At 48.4% G+C, this 22,167-nt stretch overlaps 1 protein-coding gene across 4 annotated transcripts in view; it reads right to left on the minus strand.

Moving 5' to 3' along the window:
* The window catches only part of LOC144169424 (uncharacterized), a 122,936-nt gene that overhangs the window by 23,344 nt on the left and 77,425 nt on the right, over positions 1-22,167 (minus strand). The window contains exon 1 of one of the 4 annotated variants that reach the window (XM_077698558.1): positions 4,478-4,624. The exons of 2 other annotated variants lie outside the window; for them this stretch is intronic. In XM_077698558.1, coding sequence (XP_077554684.1) covers positions 4,478-4,579 — 102 coding nt within the window. In that variant the 5' untranslated portion in view covers positions 4,580-4,624. Of the gene's footprint in view, positions 1-4,477; positions 4,625-22,167 lie in introns of those variants that run through there. One more of the 4 variants, XM_077698557.1, reaches the window with a different exon arrangement.

The raw sequence follows: 22,167 nt of genomic DNA on the forward strand, positions 1-22,167 counted from the left end.
AGCGGCATCACAATGTCGCATCGTAATTGCACTGTCAGTGCACCATTAGAACGGCTACGCTGAATTGTCGCCTTACCGGTTCACATAATCGCTTTTCAATATTCTTGTCGCTTAATGTATAGCGCCTCGCCTCGCATAGGTAGCTCATCGCAAAAACAATACGGGCACTTCAATGTCCGCCGAGACTGGAATAACACATTTTTGGGCCTCGCGAGCATTCAGTAAGATTGCGAAATTCCGCCCTTTCCACCAACGGAGAGGCGCGCTGTTCCGCTTAATCGTCGTGGGAGCCCGCAGTCCCACATATACGCGACACCAACCGATTCCGCGGCACTCCGGAGCAGCAAACCGGACAGCGGCGCGTGGTGGGGTCTTAAGTATTTCGCGTACTTTCATTCTGACAGCGTTTGGACAGCGGCGCACGTCGCGCAGCCGCAGCCAGGTGAAGCCTAACAGCATCAGCAACTAGGCTCTTCAAGCGCGTCCCTTCAGGCCGTAGCGACCACCTGACAGCTTAGTCTCCCAGGAGTTGCTCCTCCGTGGTTTGTTTCCGCGTGCGCGCCACGCCACTGGCGCCTGACCACGAGCTCTCGACGCAAAACGGCACCGGCTACACGCGACGCGCGCTCGTACGCGTCGCTCGTATATGTATGCGGCACAGCGGCCGGCTTTGCGCACGCCTGCTTTGCCGCTCGCGCGGTGTATGCGTCGTGCTCGTGTCTCGGCTGTCTTCTGTCGCTTGGGGGAGATTGCGGTTGCGTCATTCGGTTCACTGCTCCCTATACGGCGGGCCGCCCGTGGGACTCGTTCGCTCAAGTACGGGGCAGTAACGAACGGTCGTGCGGTTTTGCAATATATTGAATGGTTTACGTGTATGTACGGCCTATTAAAAAAAACAGTGCAGCGTACTGTGTGAAGTAGGTTACCGAACGTGGATCGAAAGGCCACCGTGTGCGAAACTCCTTTACAATTTACTGTTGCGGACATCAGTCGACATTTTGCTTGTAAAAAATTTTTTTAAGTAAGTACATACGTGAGCGGAATCACACTGTAGTCGGACAATCATACCACGATTGTGATTCATGACGGGAGACTCCCTTGGCTCATCTTCGCTATAGGATATAAATGTGTCCAGCTAATGGACGTTTCCGCCCAAATGCAGAACATTCTCTCATAACGTGGGAATCAGCGCTTGTCAACACCGCTTCATACGCGGAAGATTTGAAAAATGGCCATCCCAGATACAATTTCATCACCCCCAGATTGAACAAGACAAAAAATTAAAGCCGTACCACTCAACGTGAAAGCTAGCGGAAGTGCACAGCAGTGATTCGCCAGAGTGGGGTGTAGCGCCGTTACGCGCTCACTGCTACCACCCAATGCAATTCAAATTTCCCGCCTCCGCAGTGCTCGCGCGCCCCCTACAGCGCTAGCGGGAGTTCTGTTCTTTTTGTGCTTGCTTTTCCTCCCGTACGTGCTGGCGGTGCACTGCCACTTTTCTTCGCTTACTATCGTAAAAAGCAACCCAGCAAGCGCTCCTAACTAAATCAAAGCGGTCGCTGCCGGTTAATTACGTCTCAAATGTACACGCAGTTTTCTTTGTGCTAAACAACGGGGAGATGTATGACAAGCGCCAGCGGTTCACGAGTTTCGAACGCTTATATGTCTATATAAACCGCTTGGCTTTCAAAACCTCTCGGTTACGCCGCGAAGACAGCCGCTACGACGGAACGTCGTGGGGCCTTGTTGTGTCCAGCGAGCGAGCTACGACGACAAAGCGAGCCCCCAAATGGCTCTGCACTTAAAATGTGAAAGCAAAGTCACGACCATGCTACAGCGTTTTGTAAGTGGCTGTGTTACGCATTGCGGGGCGATGTTGGTGCTTCTTCTTCTCATCACCACTTTTTAAAGAACTTGTACGTAAATTAGAAAGCAAAGGAAGTTCTGTCCTCGCAATCGTATATTTTCTTTTCTCGAGTATAGCCCTGTCCGAGTGTACTGTATGCAAATAACCGGCGCGAGTTTCTACAGAGAAGTCGGAGGGACGAAGCACAAAGCATGCAGTACGCTCGTCACAAAACCACCCAAGCAGGAGAAGCGTGCAATGTAAGGGCTGTTCTACTCCGCGGCAACTCGTGACAAAGCGCGCTCGATATTGCACAGCCCGGAAACGTGCAGACGGTGTCCACAGTTGCGCTCGACCATTCACATTGCGCCATTATGTGGCACGAGTTGCGGGCAGCTTCAAAGCACCCGTCAAAAGAGCTGCTGTAACTTCTGCAGTGGCGTAGTGTGCGGAGTTTCTTCGTGACCATGAACTGTATAGTCTCGGGCGGAATCTTGCTGAACTGCCCGCGCACGCGATCTGGATTGAGGAAGGTTATTCCCTTTGGCTAGAATTTCACACAAGCCTCATCAGCTGCGGCAGATGGGGAAAAACGACAAGCACCGACTGGTTCTCTCTCTCTTTTTTTTTTTTTTTAAATATGGCACGAGTTTAGGATGAGTAGACTAACAAAGATTATTTGCGCGCACTCTAGATCCATTTACGACTCTGAAGGGAAGCATTGGGGCCTGTGTTCCTGGCATTAGAACCGACTTCAAATGGTAGTAAGGAGATGAAGAACAATCGAATTATAAGAATGCAGTCATCTACATCAATTCAAAAAAACTTCGCGAAATAAGCAGATGAAGGATAAAAAAATGGCGTTTCCCTTGCTTTCTAAAACTTGGTTGTGGCTGCCTTTAAGGATTCTCTAATCTGTTATATTCGCACCTTCGTACGAGAAACCCTTTTTTTTTCTTTAATTTCGTTACATCTGCGCATACAACGCCTGCACAGCAATGGTCATGCTCCTCGGTATTAGACCTTCGAGACCACTTGTACTTGTGCCTTTCTTGTTCTTGTACTTGTGCTTGTGTTCGCGTTCCTCTCACCATCCCACCCCTTGTTGTTCTTTTTCTCTCACCAGGACCATTCCATGACCTTGCATCCCTGAGAGGCAGCAGTGATCCATCTCTGCCTTCTTCTTTTACACTATACAACAGCTGCAGTAGTCCTCTATAGCGGGTATAGTGCGCGCTGTCGCCTTGCGTTCGTCGCCGGTAGCTTGGCGTGTGTTTTTCGCCGGCATCAGTGCGTACGCGCTGCTAACGGAGTGGAATGGCGATCAAATCCTGCTGAAGCTTCCTCTCAGGAAGAAGTGCCTCCTAGTATTTTAACCGTTACCTTCCCGCAGTAAACACGTTCTTACGGCAGCGGAGTCCCTTCAAGTGGTCAGATATGTTTATTTTTTGTTCTATAATTGGCGCCGTGTGATGCGAGGCTTCGGCGTACTGCGCAGCTGAACTTCTCAACGAACCCTAAACAAATGAAAATTATTTCGCTACGCTCAGAGGTACGGAATTAGCGACGAGTTCTCACGGGCAACGCAAAAAGGCACCAACACGATGCGCAGCTGGTTCACAGAAGGTGACGCTACAGAAAATGCAAGGTAACCCAACAGTACGCCCGCACATCAAAACTTGTGTCCACAAACCAACGCAACGGGCTTCGCAACACGTATCTAACGCAACTTAACGCAACTAGTTTTTGTGAAGGTGTCGGGGAGGGTGAGGTGCGCGTAGTCAAGGGGTGGGTGAAGCACTTGATGTAATTCCGCTACGGAAAGAGACCGCCCAATTCTGCAGAGTCTCTAATTATGATTTTCTATTCAGATGTTAGTAGCAACTTATGTCAATTCCCTGCCTCGGGCACCCGTGCGCTTCTAAAGCGCTCGAATAACAAGTACGAAACGATGCACCAAAAACGCACCTGCAAAGTGGCCCAGATTTTACATATTCCATCTTCTCTCACATCTAGTCAGCGCTGGTTAAGATGAAAAACAAAATAGTCGGGCAAACTATACCTCAACGCGATTGATCTTAGATTCTACTGCATCGTTATGCAAAATCAGCGGGCTAGACACAGCAGCGCGTGCCGTTGTACCACACCGCCCCGCCTCGGAGCTGCTGTTGCTCTGAGGCGGTGTGCAAGCCGTACAAACGCACGCGCGTACAGCTACCGCTACCGCAGGCGCGAAGGCTCGCTCCCACGCCCCCCTTCCGTCCGCTCGACGCCCAGTCACGCCCGCGTCGCGTGCGACGCGCGCACAGCCGCTCCACTTTCGCTGGCGCCACGCAGACAACCAACGAAGAAATGCGCGCGAAGCGTATGGACGCACGCGCAGATCTTAACGAGTGGAGCAAATGAGCGGACCGGTGCTCCATCAGCCCGGCCGCAAGGGTAGAATGGATCGCTCGTTCGACTCGCCCCCGACATAGAAGGCAGGCCGCATCTATCCGAATAGTATTTAAGCATGCACTCTCACCCATTTGAAACGCCGAAAGTTCGAAACATGTCTACGGACGCGTGGTGTAAAATAGTGCTGTAGATGAACGTACCGTACGAACAAGTTTTCTATCCAACAGAGCTTACCAGTCGGGGGTGAGGCTCGCAAAAACAACTTTGAGAGAAGTGCAAGCGCGGCCGCCGGCAGCAGTCAGTCCTATGGTGCCTCGATGCCAGACGCGCGTGCATCGAGGCACCCTACTCAGTGCAGGCCCGAGGCGACGCCGCTGATACTTTGACGCGCGCTGCAATGCTTCCTTCCGGCAAGTAGCGTACAGATCATGACGTAGCCATGGCCCTGATTCGTCCGATCGGCAGAACGTGACCGACAGAGACAACGACGATTGCTCCCATCCCACGATGCACTGCAGCCGCGCTAATTACACCTTGCGGGCCTCTTGTAAGTGTAGACATTTACAAAAACCAGGTTGAGGAAGCGCCTCACTCGTTCGCTCGCTCACTCGCTTATATGACTATGCTGGTGAGCTTTGTGGCCACTCGCCGCGGTGTCTGAGTGGTTAAGCCATCGGCGTGACCAATCGACGGTTCCGAAAATAGCCGACGACGAAAGAACAACAAAAGTAAAGAGAACTACTTTGGGTGAATTTGGGTCCGGAATCGAACCCCACGGTCCTACAGAATGCGAATCAATCGATCGATCGATCGATCAATCAATCAATCAATCAATCAATCAATCAATCAATCAATCAATCAATCAATCAATCAATCAATCAATCAATCAATCAATCGATCGATCGATCAATCAATCAATCAATCAATCAATCAATCAATCGAACGAACGACGGAGATCAGACCACACACGCACATTGCGTTACCGGGCAATCAATCAATCAATCCATCGATAGATCGATTGATCGATTTATTGTAAGCCTTGATTGTAACTATCTGCTCAGGTGCGCACGGCACTCAAAATTTGCGGCGCCTTCGTGCTGCCGCATCATCAAGAGCACAATTTTTTTTCTTCTTCTAGAAACCGAACACTTCGCTGATTCGTGCACACCAGAAGTGTCGCGTTGAACAAACGGCCGAAAAAGAGCAACGGCCTCTAAGCAAGCTATACCTGTGCATACCAGTGCATACTTTTCCTTGCCCACTCGGTAACGCAATGTGCGTGTGTGTGGTCTGATTTCCGTGGTGAACGGACGCTAACATACTTCAAACTGGACAGACAGCCACCCCGCTAATCACAGAAACCAAAGCGTGTGCTCACACACTTCGTCAGTCGCTCTTTTGCACGCAGGGTACACTTCATAGCTTGACAAACGTGTGTGTATACGCCGTCCTTGGTGTTTAGATGCCGTGCACGCTTTGCTCTCGGTTTTTTTTTCTGTTTTCATTTGCATACTCGGATTCTTTGGTTGCGCCTTCGTCGACTTGGCGCTCATTTATGGCGACCGAAGGGAAAGCGACCTTGACAAATCGACAAGTCAACAGCCATTAGGCGGGAAAAGGAAAGAAAAGCGCACGGGTCTAAGAGGGAAGGGCTCGCGGCGGTATACGTCTATTTGCGCGCACTCAGTACTGACTCCCGCAAATTGACGCAACAACTCTGGCTGTATATATTAGCGGCGCATGCTCGACGACGCCCAATTACTCCTGGGAGACATGCTTTGAAAGGAGCGTTGTTGAGCTCGTGTTCGGCTATTGGCCTTTACACGTTTGCCGCATCGTCATTTCAGAGCACTATTTCAAAAAGGTTTTGTTAGAGCTTATAGAATGAATGTAGCTTAAATATTTCAGTGTGTGTGTTTATTTTTTATATCACTGGGAGAGTTCTATTAAAGGCTTTATGCGACTACCTCCTTCACGGGCTAACAGCCATCGCGAGCACATGAAAGTCGAACGAGAAAATGTCAAGAACAAAAAAAAAAAAAAAAAGAACCCATGTCATTTCTCTCCAAGAAAAAAAAAGTCAAATTATCGCATGGCTCAGTTAGGAGAACGCAATAATTGTAGAATACACATGTACAAACAGCGTCCTGCACTTGCGAAACATAAGCTTCGATCATTTGTGTTCTGGTTCCTATTTACCTGTTTGTTTTTCGTTTCACCGTGGCAGCAGTGTGTGGCATTGTGGAACGCGACTTCCCCTATCAACTAAAAAAATCACAGCCCCCTTTCTTAAGAGAAATATGGTAAAAACGCGAAGCTGCTTTGACCGGGTGGGAATGACGCAAACGGATAGACGTCGGCTTCATAGCGCGAGAGATCCAGTTTCGATTGCGACCAGGGGAAGTGTTTTTCCCCTTGAAAAGCTTGATATGCCTTTGTTCATCATCATCATCATCATCGTCGTCATCGTCGTCGTCGTCGTCGTCGTTTTGTTAAACCCATTGCATATAGTTGGCTTTTCTGCAATGAATTTTGGCGCTGTATGGAACGCCATCGGTGAGGCATATAACGCTTTGCTTTAAATTGATTGATTGTAGGGTTTATCTCGCCGACGCAACGCAGGCGATGGGGCGCGCCGTAGTGGAGGGCTCCGGATTAATTTTGACCACATGGGGATCTTTAACGTGCCCAGAAATCTCGTGCACATGGGAGTTTTTGCTTTTTGCCTCTATCAGAAAAGCGGCCACCTGGGTCGGGAATCGAACCCGCGTCCTCGTGCTCAGCAGCACAACGCCTTAGCCACTGAACCACCGCGGCGGGTGCATGGCTTTAAAACAGATTCCCTACTAGACCTGGCGGCGACAGCAACGCGTTTTAAACTAGTGCTCTGAGGCGTCATGTATACCCCCGAAGATGTGATGTCCGTACAGGCAGTGGAAAAATGTTATTTGATAGATTAAACCAGGTCGGGCAGTTCCCGATCTTTTTATAGAAACACCCTTCTTCCATCCTTGGTCCACCAGCAAGTATACGATCGGTTCTCCGCACAGAAGGTCACCGTGATGAAACTCAGTAACGTGGCGTCGATAGTTAAACCTGCAATGACGTCACCTTACAATTCGTGCCCTTTCACCTAGCGAGGAGGCGGAAAAAGTCTCCCCGTCCCCCCTACCTCCCTTGCGCTAACTGGAGCACGTGGCGGCTCGCGCTTCTGTTTTCGCTTTGTCGCGCCAGCTTTGTTTTCCCGCGCGAAACAAAGCCTTTGTGCGTACGTGACGCTGTCCGGCCCTTCTGTGTTTCTTTTTTTTTACTTTCAGAGCCGGGCATGACGAAATTAAACACTACCACAGGCGTCCACTTCGTCAAGTGAAGGTCCTAACGCTGCTGTATTAATTCCCAACCCCGCGTGCTAGCTGCTTAATTGTCCTTCGCGATTCCGGCGATCATGCCCTTCATTACGGGCAACGCCTCTTGGCCCAGGTGTTCATTCAGCGCGCAATCGGGTTGCGTGTCTTGTCTTGTGAGTGCCTTGCAGAGCGCCTCGCCAACAAGGCGTTTGTGGGAATTTAAGAATTATTTTACACTAGAAATACGCGCAAGCCGTTCTGCCTGTTTCAGGGCATTGTGTCGGAAAAGACCACTGGTATAGGCTATACAGGTATACTGTCCGACTAATAAGTCGGACAGCATACCTGCTGCGGCGTCCTGGCCCAATACCGTTCAACACACACACCTGGAAATGACCTCGTGCGATTTTGTGGACCGTCTTGAAGGTTGAGAGGGCGTGGGGGCGGAGTTTCCGGTTCGCACAACGCATAAAAGACTTGTACTGCACAATATTTCAGACGAATGCATTTTAAGTGTCCCGCGTGGGAAAAACTTTCGGCGGGCTTCAGTTCCCCAAAGACGGTGCAGGGAGCAGCGACAGTGTCCTGGGGATGCCGGACTTTCACCTGGATCGAGTGTGATTCAGTTTGACGATCACTTCTAAGTGCTGCACTGCGGAACTTGTATCGGGTATCAGCCTACGTCAGTTCTGACATTTATTTGTAGTGCATAAGACCAGCGTGTAAATGCGATTCTGTTGGGTGAAAGTGATTTCACCATTATTGTTTGTACGTTTTTTGAAGCGCAGCTTTTTATGCTTCACTGAGGGCGCGCGGAAAAGAGGAAACGCACAGCAGGAAAGCCAGCTTTGCACAATGGGTTTCACAAAACAATGACGATGAAAGCGACATCAAGCGCCTCAAGACAGAAACGCTGCCCTTGGTCGGAATCGAACCTGGGACCCTCACGCTATGAACCCGACGTCTATCCGGCTGCGCCATCCCGACACGGTTGAAACAGTTTGGATTAAAGCCTTTAACTTTGACTTTGACTTTGGCTCAAGTTGCATGGGAGAGAGCTTCGCGTTTTAAATATCTTTCTCGTAAGAAAGGGGCTTTGATTTTTTTTTCCTTGTTATTTTGAACGTCGTCGCGGTGTCGGCTACAGAAGGCGTTGTCAACGATGCAGTGGATCTGGTCAGGAGCTCTACTTGGGGATGCGCTGAAGTTTTCCTGGGAGCTGCCTATTAACAACAGAGCTCGTTTTCTCTACCTGTTGATTGCGTTCGAAACCAGACACGTGTTCTAGTGATTTCATTTACGCTCTAATGCCTTGCACTGAAGAAAAGAGCCATGATTTGCCTAAATGGAGATCCCAGGTTTGACTGCCAAATTTAAAGACTGGAGCAGACGATATTTTAAAAGCGAAGCTGTTTAGTAAGTCGTAATTTTTCGTGTCCGCAGTTAAAAATACCAAGAAATTGTCGAGCGCGCGCACGTGTGCGCGGGCCTCGCGGTGACCGCGCAGAAGTTAACAAAACCAAGAAAATGCCGAGATGTCGTGTGTGCGTGCCTCGCGGCGACCGCCCAGCGTCCCCGGCGCACGTTTGTCAAGCCATGCATACCCACTTAGGAAGACTGACCAAGACTGGTAAAAAAAAGAAAAGCTCCAGCGTTCACCGTAATCGTGGCAACACTTGCTCGGAACGACAAAGACACGTCATAGCCCACGCTCCAATGGGATTATCACTTTAAAAAAATGAAAGAAGCTATGATGGAGTTAAGGTCATTGCGGCAACTAAGATGCAAATCGCCTTCGTGATGGTTGTGAAGGTTGCGTACAGCTCGACTAATTTCAAGCCTTACGCCTTACTAATTTCAAGCCTTACTAATTTCAAGCCTTCAAATGTTGCTCGTCACAAAGGCGTAGTGAATCCAAAATTGTTGGCAGGCCGGAGGGATCACCGAGGTAGGTTGGTACAGACGAGCCGACAGAGCAACGGGAGAAGCAGTCGGGGTCTTCATGCAAACAGCCAGGCTAGTACGTGCCGGAATGGGATAACTCTTGTATGCGCAAGGCCCAGCGGCCAAGCCGGCTCGTAATAACATGATTATACTATGTAACAACTAGTAGTTCGAGAAGTGCTCTTAGATGAGATGCCGCGCGGTAGTTTGTGGCGCACACAGCAACGTGCATCGTAAAGTGGAACACCTCAGTTCTCCTGAAGAGGACGTGCTACTGCGTGTTTTGAATACATTTCACCGACGAGAGAAAGACGAGGACGAAGAAAGAAAGGGGAACCCTAGACGCTCACTTGTCTTCAGCCGTAGATTTTATTTGGGACACGTGAAACATGAAGTGACAATGTCTTGCAAAAACAAAAAGAAAACGTAATATATTTATAACCAATTGTGCCTTCGAAAATTTTCGCGAGACAGGGAGACAGCAAAAATTCGGACACATGTGGAAACAACAAATAGTTTTGCTTAATTGTGTATCGATCAGTGGACTTCTTACTTGATATGATAAAGTCCAAACCACTGGCGGCTGGCTTGACTCATTTATATGTTGGAAGAAATAAAGAAAAAAGCGATTGCGTCGTTTATATACGACACGTATAATAATATGCGTGCATTTTAAGGTATTATATATTATGTAACATACCGCATAATGTAGATTACTGTTTCTTTAGTTCATGAGCGTGCATCCAAAGGCCACTTTGCGCGGTACTCATTTCTCCTTTGACGTTATGAATTTATTTTTTTGTTTGACGTTTCTTCGTCTCTTGCTGCGTATAACCTGTGTTGGTTCCCTGACTGAGCGGCATGTGCAGACCTGCGCCGACCTATAAATTGCATTCTGCGCGATGTCTGAGCAATTTGTGTCTCTATTGTTTGAATGTATGGAGGGGGAAGAGACGTCGTTGCTCTCGCATTAGTGCTGGCAGTGTGGGCATTAATGTTGACACACAAAAAACCTGTGCGTTGGAACGGCACAAAAATCCTTAAAATCCTCTCCTACTTCGGAAAAGAATGCGAAAGACCCGGTTAATTCGCAAAATAATGGGCTTCTTGCACTGGCTTTGTTATACGTGCTGGGGTGATGCTAGTGCTTCCACTTAGGAAGATATTGGCATTCAAAGATCCAGATTCTTTGTTCATTACTTTTCAAGAGGTGCGCACAAAGTTAGCCGTAAATGGGATGCCATAGAAAATTCCGCAAGCATATCCTTTTTATCGAGTACTTACTGCCCAAACGCACTGCACAAACTGTCCATAAAACAGTTATATGACAATTAGCAAGTAGGACGACTGCATAATTAATTCGGGGTTTTGTTAACGTGTCATAATTAGTTCACAGTGAAGTTGCAAACGTTACATAATTCCCGTCCGCAGCCAATACATGCTCATTTACGGTAGGCGTACAGTTACACAAAACGGTTATAGCTATGGGTTTATCAGAACTTTACCAACAGGAATTACACACGACAATTGGCCGCTGAGGCGACTCTATCAAACCACCGAATTTAGTTTGCTTGTCAGGATTAGTTAGCTAAGAATAAAGGAGTTGGTATTTTAGTTCAAACTTCGGCACCACCTCTACGTCATGCTCTGAACAGCTTCGATGGTTATCCACCTTCACACAGTGGAATGAATCATGATCTCTTAAACCAGTGGTTCTCAGCCATGAGTGCACCGGGGACCCTTGTAAGTCTTCCGAAAGTGATGGGGGAGCCCACGAATGAAATGTATGTTGCTTGGGGTCATGATGTCACGCAATTTGCGCTTGCAGCTACGGTCGCCCACCCCCTTATTTGATGTCGGCCCTTTAAGCTCGACTTTTCTATCCGTGTCAGAATCTTAACAAATTTACTCTTGAATATAAAGGTATTCTGAGCCCTTACACACTGCCTTTTCTGTGTGTTTTTCTCATATCTGGCGTGTTGCGCTAAACGAAAAATTTAAATCTGTGCTGAGCGGAGAAACTTAACGTTCATGTGGCTAAGCCACCTCTATGCACTGCCAGCAAATTCTCTCAAAATGGAGGAAAAAATGGCGGGGGGGTAAAGTTTTGGATGAGGCTTCGCGGACCCCCTAAATGCTCTAGCGGACCCCCTGGGGTCCTCGACCCCCATTTGAGAACCACAGTCTTAAAGAACTGCTTCCTGGGTCAACCCTAGATCACAGGAGAAAATAAAACTTTGCTTTTGCGATCGAATATCTCTTTTTCTCGAGTATCCCCCTGTCCGGGCGCACTGTATACAAATAACCGGGGCGAGTTTCTCGAGCAAAGCCGGAGGGAAAGGAGCACGAAGCTTGCAGGACGCCCGTCACGAAACCACTCAGGAGGAGTGTGCGGGCTGCTCTACTCAGCGGCGACCAGGGACAAAGCACGCTCGATATTGCACAGCCTCAATGCGTGCAGCTGGTGTCCACAGCTGCGCCGGCGCGATCATTCGCGTAGCGTCATTATGTGGCACGAGTTGCGGAAAGCTGTTGGGGGGCGTTGTGTCCACGAACCGCGTAGGCCCCACGCCGCCCCAGCGGGTTTCCGTTGGGCTACTCAACACTTGTGTTCTCGAATCAGACAAGGCATGGCTTGGACAGAGTTTTAAAGAAGCTCCACGAGCTCCGGTTAGCGGGGACAAATAAAAACCTCCAACTGGTCTATAATTTTAAAATCCACCATGCTACAGGTTGCGTAAGAACGCATAGAAGTTGTCTGTACTAACTACGTACTACGGAGACTTTTGCAACGCAAAGAAATGGCATTCTCGATGCTAAGAACACTTTTCTACTAGTCCAAATAATTACGAATAGTCACCCTAGAAGTACAAGCATTTGAGCAAATTTCCCTACATGAACAAATAATTATTAGGCAAAATCGCTTCTGCCTCGTTTTCTCGTACTTGAAGGCGGTCGCCTGAGCCGATTATTTGGCAAGTCATGTTTGAAACAACAGTAATCAGATCTAAGTGCATAAAAAAGGAAGATTCTTTATATTTCCGACAATCCGTTCCAGCGCGGAAGTGACTAGTTTTGTCGACTTTACCCATTCCTTTTATACTATTATATTCTCCTTATTATTATTACTGCATATTTTGTTGTTGTTGTTCTTGTCGTCGTCATCGTCGTTGTCGTTGTCATCGTCGTTGTCGTCGTCGTTGTCGTCGTCATCGTCATTGTTGTTGTTGTCGTCGTCGTCGTTGTTGTCGTTGTTGTCGTTGTCGTCGTCGTCGTCTTCGTCATTGTTGTTGTCGTCATCGTTGTTGTTGTCGTCGTCGTGGTTGTCGTTGTTGTCGTTGACGTCGTTGTTGTCCTTGTCGTCGTTGTTGTCGTTGTCGTCGCCGTTGTCGTCGTCGTCATTGTCGTCGTCGTCGTCGTTGTTGTTGTTTTCATTGTTTTTACAAAGCACTCATCGTACTACAGCCATTGTTCATGCCTCGGATGCTTTCGCGCCGCTGCGCCGCCGGTGTGTAATTCTTTTCTTTCAAAGGTGCGCACCTTGCCCATTCGCGCCTCGGAGAACTTCACGCCGAATAAACGCCCGCGAAAGAGCAACGGCCTCGAAACAACCTATTTTTATCCAATGTGTACTCTTCCTTCGGTTTTCACTCACGGAGGTCTCAAAAAAGGAAGAAACACGAAACGCACGTGCGGTCGGATCTTCGTGGCGGCGCCTCTACAACGGACGCCAGCAATTGGGCAAGTTCGACAAAGACTAAAATCCCGCTAATCACATGGTCGAGAGCGCTCGCGGCCAGACACTTCGTCGTCCGTCCACTTCGTTGCTGCTCGCAGAGACCACTTCGCCGTTGGCTAAAAAAGACAAAAATGAAAGGAGGCGCCAAAGAAACGTGTTCGTAAGGCGTCATTTGTGTCTCAGCGCTTGTATTATTATTTTTTTTTTCGTGTGCATTTCCCCTCTTTCGTTCAGGTTTCTCCATCTTGTCGCCCATTTACCCGCGACCGCAGAGAATAGCGGCCTTGATAATAAATTAGGGCAGTCGATAACCATTACGCGGAAACAGCGGTAAAAGGAAAAAAAAAAAGCGCGGGAAAATAAAAGGGAGGGGCCCGCGCGTGATACGTCCATTTGAGCGCGGTCTGAACTGGGCGCCGGCACATCGACGCCAATTACGCCAGTTTTATGTCAATGGCCTACGCTCAATCACGCGCGATGACACGTGAAAGATGTGCTCCGATTGCCAGGAGCTGAGAATAGGGAGTATCGCTAGTTCACCACAGGAAACTAGACCGCTATTCCTCGTTATACGATCGAAAGGCTAGCGCCAAATTATCGGTATAATTTATGACAAACGTACATTTTGCTATCCCTCAAGTCGAATTTAACCCAACAATAAACAAGGCTACTGATGTCATTTTATTACTGCAGTCTCTTTTTTTTTTTGTAACCCATTCCCTCGATAACAGAATGGGCAATGGTATGAAGCAAGCAGGTTAAATAGACAACAGTTATCATATACGTCATAAGTGTATCATTGTATGCGATCAAAGCTGATTTCTTCGCTTCTAATTTCCAACCAAGGTACGCGCTCGAAGGTGACGCTGTGAGGCTTAGTGCGTTCATTACGAACCGAAAAAGGTACTGTGCTCACAAGAAACGAAGAAATGCAATTTGTTAGTTAAATCACGTCTCACACACTTCTATACCACACGATACTAAAATATTATAGCTTAGATCATGCACTCGTTGCGCCGATCCCCTTCCCGCCTTCCTATTTCAAGTTTGATCCTGTAACAAGAAGGTCCTGGTGGTGGCGTATGCCACGCCGAGAAGAAACGCAGTAACGCGGCGTCGATGGCTAATCTGCAGCGCCCGGCCATAATTCTCGCCGCCTTGCTGCGCGGACAGGAAAAGGTCGCCCCCCGACCCTGGAAGTAGCGCGCGGCAGTGAGCTTCTGTTTTCGCTTCGTCGCGCCCGCTTTGTTTTCCCTCGCGAGACAAAGGCATTGTGCCGGCGAGCCGGCCCCCGTTTTCTTACCTGCGGCGGGCGTGACGCAATTAAAGGCGGCGCCTTAGGCGTTAATTTTGGCACGTGCAGGCGCGCGCGATACTTGCGCCGCTGACTTGTCCTTCGCGATCCGGGCGATCACGCCAGGCGTGATCCCCCTCTGCGCGCCCGCAGGTGATTTTGTTACCGTTACCGCAGGTGATTTTAATGAACTTGCCGAAGGTGCTAGTAACGATCTAGTGTAGTAGTTCGGGTAACCTGCGGCGCGAAGAGCGTGCTTGCGAATTATGGTACTTAGAGTCGAAAGTGAACGAGAAATCGCAGTCACGCAGAGAATGTTGTGGCTATTATATATACACGGAGAAATACATGCCTGTGAAAAAAGGGTTGAGAGTTGGGCGAGTTGGCAATGATGCATCTCGAAAAACAAACTGCGCGCAAATTAACTGGGACAAGAACACATGAAGACGGCACAAGCGCTGCCTACGGTTGTTCTGTGCGTTGTCGCTGTTGTTTACTGCATTCGACTGAGTGGTCACGTGAAATTACGTCAAAACCTTTGTCGGTTATGATGTTGGTTGCATGGGGTTAATTGAGCTGATCACTATATCGTGAACCACTTTTGCGTCCCTGGTGGCTACACTTAGCATCAACAAGGAGGAGTGAAAGAGCATCGATCTATCAGGTGTCGGCACGGTTGTCTGAACAAATTTGGAGAGCGTGGACGCAATGAGTCGCGTCAGAAACCGCCTGCATGCTTCCTGTGGTAAATGGCCACTATTATTACTATTACCGCCCTGCAAACGTCGCACTGTGGAAGTCCTAGAAGGGACCACTCAGGCGCATGCGCAATGGTGCGGAGCTCGTTTTCAGTGGGAGGAACTGATGGTTCAATGAGGAACTTGTCCAGGGCTCGCCAGAGCTCGGTAGATTTCGCTGTTGGTGCATATGATGAAGCAACCTTTTCTGCTAAATCAACAGCGCTGATTTCTTCTATCAAAGCCGCCCTTGAGGCTTGGGTGCTGGACTTGCACTGCCCCAAGAGTGCAGGGGAATGGCGGTCAAGCTAGATTCATGCGTTCATTCATTTGCTCACATGCTTGCATCCACAGTGTAGATATGAGTTAACGGTTATAGCATTCGGCTTCGGCCTGAATATGGCCAAAGCCGATTTTTTGCTTAATCATTGATTCATTGATTGCAGGGTTTAACGCGCTGACGCAGCGCAGGCAATGAGGCGCGCCGCAGTGGAGGGCTCCAGATTAATTTGACCACGTCGGGATCATTAACGTGCGCCGAAATCTCGTACACAGTGGCGTTTTTGCTTTTCGCCTCCATCAGGAAAGCGGCCACCGCAGCCGGGAATGGAACCCGCGACCTCGTGCTCAAGCACAATGCTCTACTTAATCAGGGTGCGTCGATAGAAAAATGCAGCCCGCCCCATAATCGTCTAATTTTTTTAACCGCGTTTTTCTAAAAAACAAAACAAAAACGGGCATTTTAAGTAGACAGATGAGCACTTCAAAGGTGTAGCAGCCCATGTGTCTGCTGATGATGGACACAGTTTGCGAGCACAGGATAAAAGCGCAACAATTCTTTACAGGCCCTTACTCGGAGACTCAACCGACAGGGCAACTAATTACAAAAGTCAGTGCGCGGCACGTGGCTTCGCACCAAATTCACAGGCTCCGGAAGAATACTCATGGAAGAAAACTCCGGAAGAATACTCATGGTATTTAATATTTACCCGGGCTCTCTGTTATCATCACAGGAAGAAAATAAAGATAGTAGCCACTCTACTTTTATGGCATCACTCAGATTCGTTGAGGGAACAAGCAATATTTAGAGACGAAGCTCTGCGAGCCAGTTAAGAAATAGTGCAACTTACATAACATCGACTGCGAAACTCATTTTGAGCATCGATTGTGGATGAACATGGACTTCAATGGATACCCGATAAATCCGAACTTCACAAGACTCGGAAAAGCCCTCAGCCTATGGTTCCCTAAATTCAGCAGATCCCTATATAGATCCGTGTGGTGGTTCGCCGGGCCCAACTTTTTGGTGGCCTTGAGCTTCTCGGTCATTGCTTGTGTCGACTCCGAACACTTCGTACTGAGACTCAGGCAATGCAAAAAGACTCAGGCAATGCCGGCAAATTTGAACCGTTAGTGAGGAAAGGATTTTTGGTTGATGAGAATAAAGTCATGATAACGGCTGCGGTGATGCACCGTATTGTATACGTGCGGACACAGAAATGCTTTCGTATACCCGCCGCGGTGGCCCAGTGGCTAGGCGTTGCGCTGCTGAGCACGAGGTCGCGGGTTCGATTCCCGGCCGCGGTGGCCGCTTTTCTGATGAAGGCAAAAAGCAAAAACGCCCGTGTGTACGAAATTTCGGCGCACGTTAAAGATCCCCAGGGGGTCAAAATTAATCCGGAGCCCTCCACTACGGCGCGCCTCATCGGCTGCGTTGCGTCGGCGCGTTAAACCCTGCAATCAATCATCAATAGAAATGCTTTCCTGCAGTCCAGCATATTCCAAGATAAAGTCACCCTTCATGACAAAGTATACTAGTGGAGTAAGCGATATTCATAAGAAGTTTGGGCAGCAGCATAACTCCGCCATAGTCATCGGTGCTTTTTAGCGTTATCCGTTGCGCCTCAGAAGCCGGAGGTTACATCCAGCTGCCAGGACCTCGCGACAAACCCACGTGCGTACAACGTACCCACGTCGCAAAGCATACATAGCAATGCGTGTAAAATGTGAAAAGTCAGTATTTAGCTTAGCGATCAGCGCGTCCAACTCCACGAGCAAGAAATAAGGAAAGAAAAACCTCCGATAACGGCACCACAGAATACCTTTTTTTTTAACGTTCACGGACGGAAAAGCCGTCTTCCTGGTGAACGTACACGCTGAAAGTGTCGCCGCTGACATCACTGCGTACACGACGTTCAAACACGACAGACCTCACGGTGTACCCCGCGTTTGTTTCATCTTGTATGTGATTTATATACCCCACGGTACCCCGCACGTTCATCTTGCACGTGATAATTATGGGGAACAGCGCTCAAGTGGGCCAGTGCTGTTGGCGGCTTGTCCAAAACAAGGCCCCAAGTTCTTTAGCAATTAGGCAGCGTTGACATGATAACGTTCGCTTTATCAAGTCCATGATATACTGCATGTCTGGTCGTATTTGTCACCACCTGCATATATATCCCTCAGGCACCCCCCAGATAAACGCAATCGTCTGCCGTGCTGCCATCTCCGCGGCTCATGGGCCGCAGATCAGCGCCGCGTACAACGTACAATTTCCCCGACTGCACCGATCTAATCCCTCCGACCGACTTTTTCACGCTGTAAACCATGCGCTCGCGCAAGGACCGTCATCGGGGCCGTTGATCGTCGTGCTCGTAGAGCCGTAAACGAGCTCTCCTTCCTGCTCTACCGGCGTTCCATATCACGGCGGGACTTTCGCTGGCCCAACTGCTTCGTGTATACGGGAACCGACGGTTAATGGCCGCCAATTAGGGCGGATTACGGGCGCCGTTCGATCGGTCCACCGATTTCGTTCGGCGCCTCATCACGCGACGGACGCTGAAGAGACGGAAGAAGGGGTAAGCTGGAAGAAGGAGACAACGCTGCGACGGTCTTGATGAAGACGAGGCCGCGTAGCAACGAACGAACCCTTCCGTCTGGATTCGGCCTGTGTTGAGAAATCGCCCGAGGCAGCTAAAGCTAAAACTGCGGCAACGATCTGTGTACGCTGTCACCATGTGAGATTCGGAGATTCGGATAGCGTTTCTGGAGGACATTGACAACGGCGAAGGTTTATTGACCGGGCGCGGTGACATTTCCTGGAAACGTAGATAGCAGTGTAATTTTGCTTGTGTATAGTACTTCTGAGGCAAATATAAACCAATGCTGCCATCGGTTTCTTTGCGTCGCCGGCACACCGTTCCAGATTACATGTTTACAGCGGCGGCCTGTAACAGAAGGGAACGGTAGTTGACGAGGTGGGTTGAAAAAAAAAAAAAAGATGTTAACATTCCCATTGGTGCGTCTCCTCAAGAAAAAGAATATTCATGAGCGAAGCATCCCATAAAGAGTACTGCCTTCTGATTCCTTTTTTTAAATACATCTACATTTGTCTCTCTCCCCTCCCCTCTCTCTACTCCTGGCTATGAGGCGCGTGACTGTGGAGGGCTACGGATTAATTTGGACCACCTGTGGTTGCCCTCGCAATGTGTCTAATACCCATATTTTAGCTGTGCATGCTGCATGCAGCAGTAAATGGCTGCAGAGAAAGAAAGAAACTCATTTAATGAGTTCTGTGGGTTGCGAAAAAATTTTGTTTACGGGACATTACCAGAGACGCAAGTCTCAATACAGGGGTACTCTCTGGGTGCTCTTATCGTTGAAGCTATGCAATGACAGGCATTAAAAGTCTAGCCTGGGGATTACACCCTTGGGTGGTGGTGGTGGTGGTGGTGGAACATTTATTCAAGTAAAAGAGGTTCGCGCCAAAAAGTGGGAGAAGCCCTCAGTCCAGGGCCCCTGCGGCGGCTGTGGTCCTGCGTGCGCGGTCCACCAATTGTCGCTGGTCCTCAGGGTACGAACTGAACAGCGTGGCCTCCCACTGCTCAAGGGTGGGGGTGCGAATAATGGGGGCTTCTGATGTGTTTTGGCAAGCCCAGGCAGGGTAGATATGAAGAATGACGCGGAGCAAAATAAATGTGTGGAAGGGGGGCGGGGTGGGAGGCATGGTTCCCAGCTAAAGTGGGCTGACCCTCTAAAATAAAAAAAAACAGAAAAAATACTGAAATTATTTAACTACACGGCTGAAGGCAACAAAAACGTCAAATACAATTTACAGGCTAGGAGCGTTGTTTTTTTTTTTTTTTTTGTCAAACCAAGGTCAACCTTACGAAGTTCTGGGTAAAGTTTTGGCCACAATATGTTTTTGAAGTTAGAAAGCACAAGTTGGGAAGATGTTCATGACACCGGAGCTCCGGCCTCGTTAGCGTTTCACCTAAAGTGCGTGCGTGTGCGTGTGCGTGTGCGTACGTGAGTGTACGTGTGCGCGTGTGTATGAGGGTGTGTGCGTGCGCACGTAATTTGTTCTGTAACCAAGTTTTGACTAAGTTCGTCCTAACCGAATTACTTATATATTCGCAAATCATTTTCGACTATTATAGTCTTATGCTTTCGATCGCAGGATAATTGATTCCACGCTGTTGCAATTCCTTCTTACAAATAGGGTACTGGAGTGAAAGGTACTGTCGTAATATGCCCCTTCCGATACCATAAAAATAGCACTGTTATCGTTCACAAAAAAAAAAAAAAGCTTTTCGTGCTCCTGCACATCCGAGTTATTCCGCTTTTCAGATAGCGATAACTGAAACGGTGATTTCTCTTTGAAATTGGTTTTGAAGAGAAAGCCACCCCGCAGAGTATTCCCTTGAATGCTAGGGGGAATACCCTGCAAAGTTTTCCCAGAGTATTTCCCCGAGAAGAAATGTGGGAAAACTGGAACACAGTAAGATCCACTCGCTCGATTTTTTTTTACAGCGAAGCTGTTCAGTAAGTCGTTATTTGGCGTGCCTGCAGTTAAAAATACCAAGATGGCGAGCGCACGTGAGCGCGTGCCTCGCGGGGACCGCCCAGCGGTTAAAAAAAAAACCAAGTGCAGAGCGCTCGTGTCTGCGTTGCTCGCGGCGACCGCCCAGCGTCTCCGGCGCACGTTTGTCAAGCCAAGTGTAACCGCCACTGAGGGAGATTGGCCAAAAAAAGAAAAACTTCACTGTTCGCCGTAATCGCGGCAACACATTCGCGGAACGAGAAGGACACGTCACTGTACACCCCTTCAATGTCATGTCCAATAATTATCACTTAAAAAAAAATGAAGCAAGCTCACTCTTATAGCGACAGTGATGGAGTAAAGGTCGCTGCGGCAGCGAAGAAGAAGCGAATCGTCTGTAATCGTGAACTTAAACCGCCGTGGTGGTCATGAAAATTGCGTACAGCTTCGCTACCTTCAAGCCTAACGCGTTAGTGTGAGCTTTCTTCATTTTCTTTTTTTAAATTTTCATCAACCAGTGTGGCCGAATTGGCGCTACATACGGTGAAGCCCAGTGGCTGGAGTCTACAGACATCAAACGTCATAAATAATGCCAGTAATATTTTCCCGCTGCTATGCGTGAAGGCTTGGCATAGCACACTTTCATGATGATGATGATGGTTGGATGGTAAGGCCAACTGGCGCAAAGAGCACCAAAACAATGGTTATATATGAGAGGTGAAACTGTAAACACTAAGATAGGTCAGCAAAAACAAAAGTAAAATCAGAAAACGACAATGAGCATGGCTCTTGTATAGGGCCAGGAATTCATGCATGGTATGAGATTAGGTCTAAAAATTTAACTTCTTCTAAATATTTAAAAACGCACTTGATAGAAAACGTGGGATCGTCAGACAGTAAAAACGCTGGATTAAGTGGGACGTGTAGTCTGTATAGGTGTGGGAAGTGTTTGCGTCGTGTTGTGTGAAGTGCTTTGCATTGAATGAGTAAGTGAACTACGGATAGGGCCTCTTCACACCTGCCACACAGAGGTCTTGAAGACCCCGTGAGGAGATACGAGTGTGTGACATGTGTGTGCCATATCCGTAACCTAGCAAGGGCAGCTTCTGTGTATTTGTTGCGTGTGTCAGTGGTGTATGGTCCCAAGCGTGGTTTTATAACGTGTAACTTGTTATGTCTGTTCACTCCAGTGTGTTTGCCATCTGTTGCGAAGTTGGTGTCTGGTGTGTGGCTTCATGTCTGAGTACGGCACTGTTGCTATGTCCACTGTATTCAAGGGTGTAGCAGCAGTGGCCATTCGATCTGCGGTTTCGTTCCCGGCAATTCCAGAGTGGCCTGGAACCCAACAGAAAGTTATTTGAAGGTTTGATGCATATGCAGACATGATAGCCCTAAAAACATGATTGATGACAAAGTTTTTAGAACGCTTTATGGATGCAAGTGCACGTACAACGCTAAGAGAGTCTGTGTATACGATGGATTTTAAGATTTGATGTTGGACTATGTGATTTAATATCATTAAAATGCCGTATGCTTCCGCTGTGAATATACTGCTACAAAGGTTCATTGTTTTACTGGCATGAAAGTTTGGCCCATGCGCAGCACAAGCCACAGCAGTTGTAGTCTTGGACGCGTCACTGTAAAACTCTGCCCAACGGTACTTATCCTGCACAAATAAGAAATGCTACACAATCACCATTATTGGTGACCTGTCCTTGTTCAATTGCGTAAAAGACAGGTCACATGACACAGGGCGGAGATGCCATGGTGAAATGGACTCAACGATGGGTGCCTTGTGGATGCCTGAAAACGAGACTGCTAGCTCAGAAGCTTCTTCTCGCACTCTTAGAGGAAACGGCATAGAGATTGGTGAACTATTTAAAAAGAGTTGCTGTGAGGATGCATCATTAATGGTCGGAGTAAAAGGATGATTTGTCATAGACATGATTTTCTAGGCATATAAAACGTCCATGTACACCCTCTGGTGATCGAGGGACCATTTATTGCATTCTACATACATACTTTGGACAGGGCTAGTGCG

Source organism: Haemaphysalis longicornis, unplaced genomic scaffold, assembly GCF_048455015.1.
Source record: "Haemaphysalis longicornis isolate Haplotype H1 unplaced genomic scaffold, Haemaphysalis longicornis Haplotype H1 scaffold_2, whole genome shotgun sequence".
NCBI lineage: Eukaryota > Metazoa > Arthropoda > Arachnida > Ixodida > Ixodidae > Haemaphysalis > Haemaphysalis longicornis.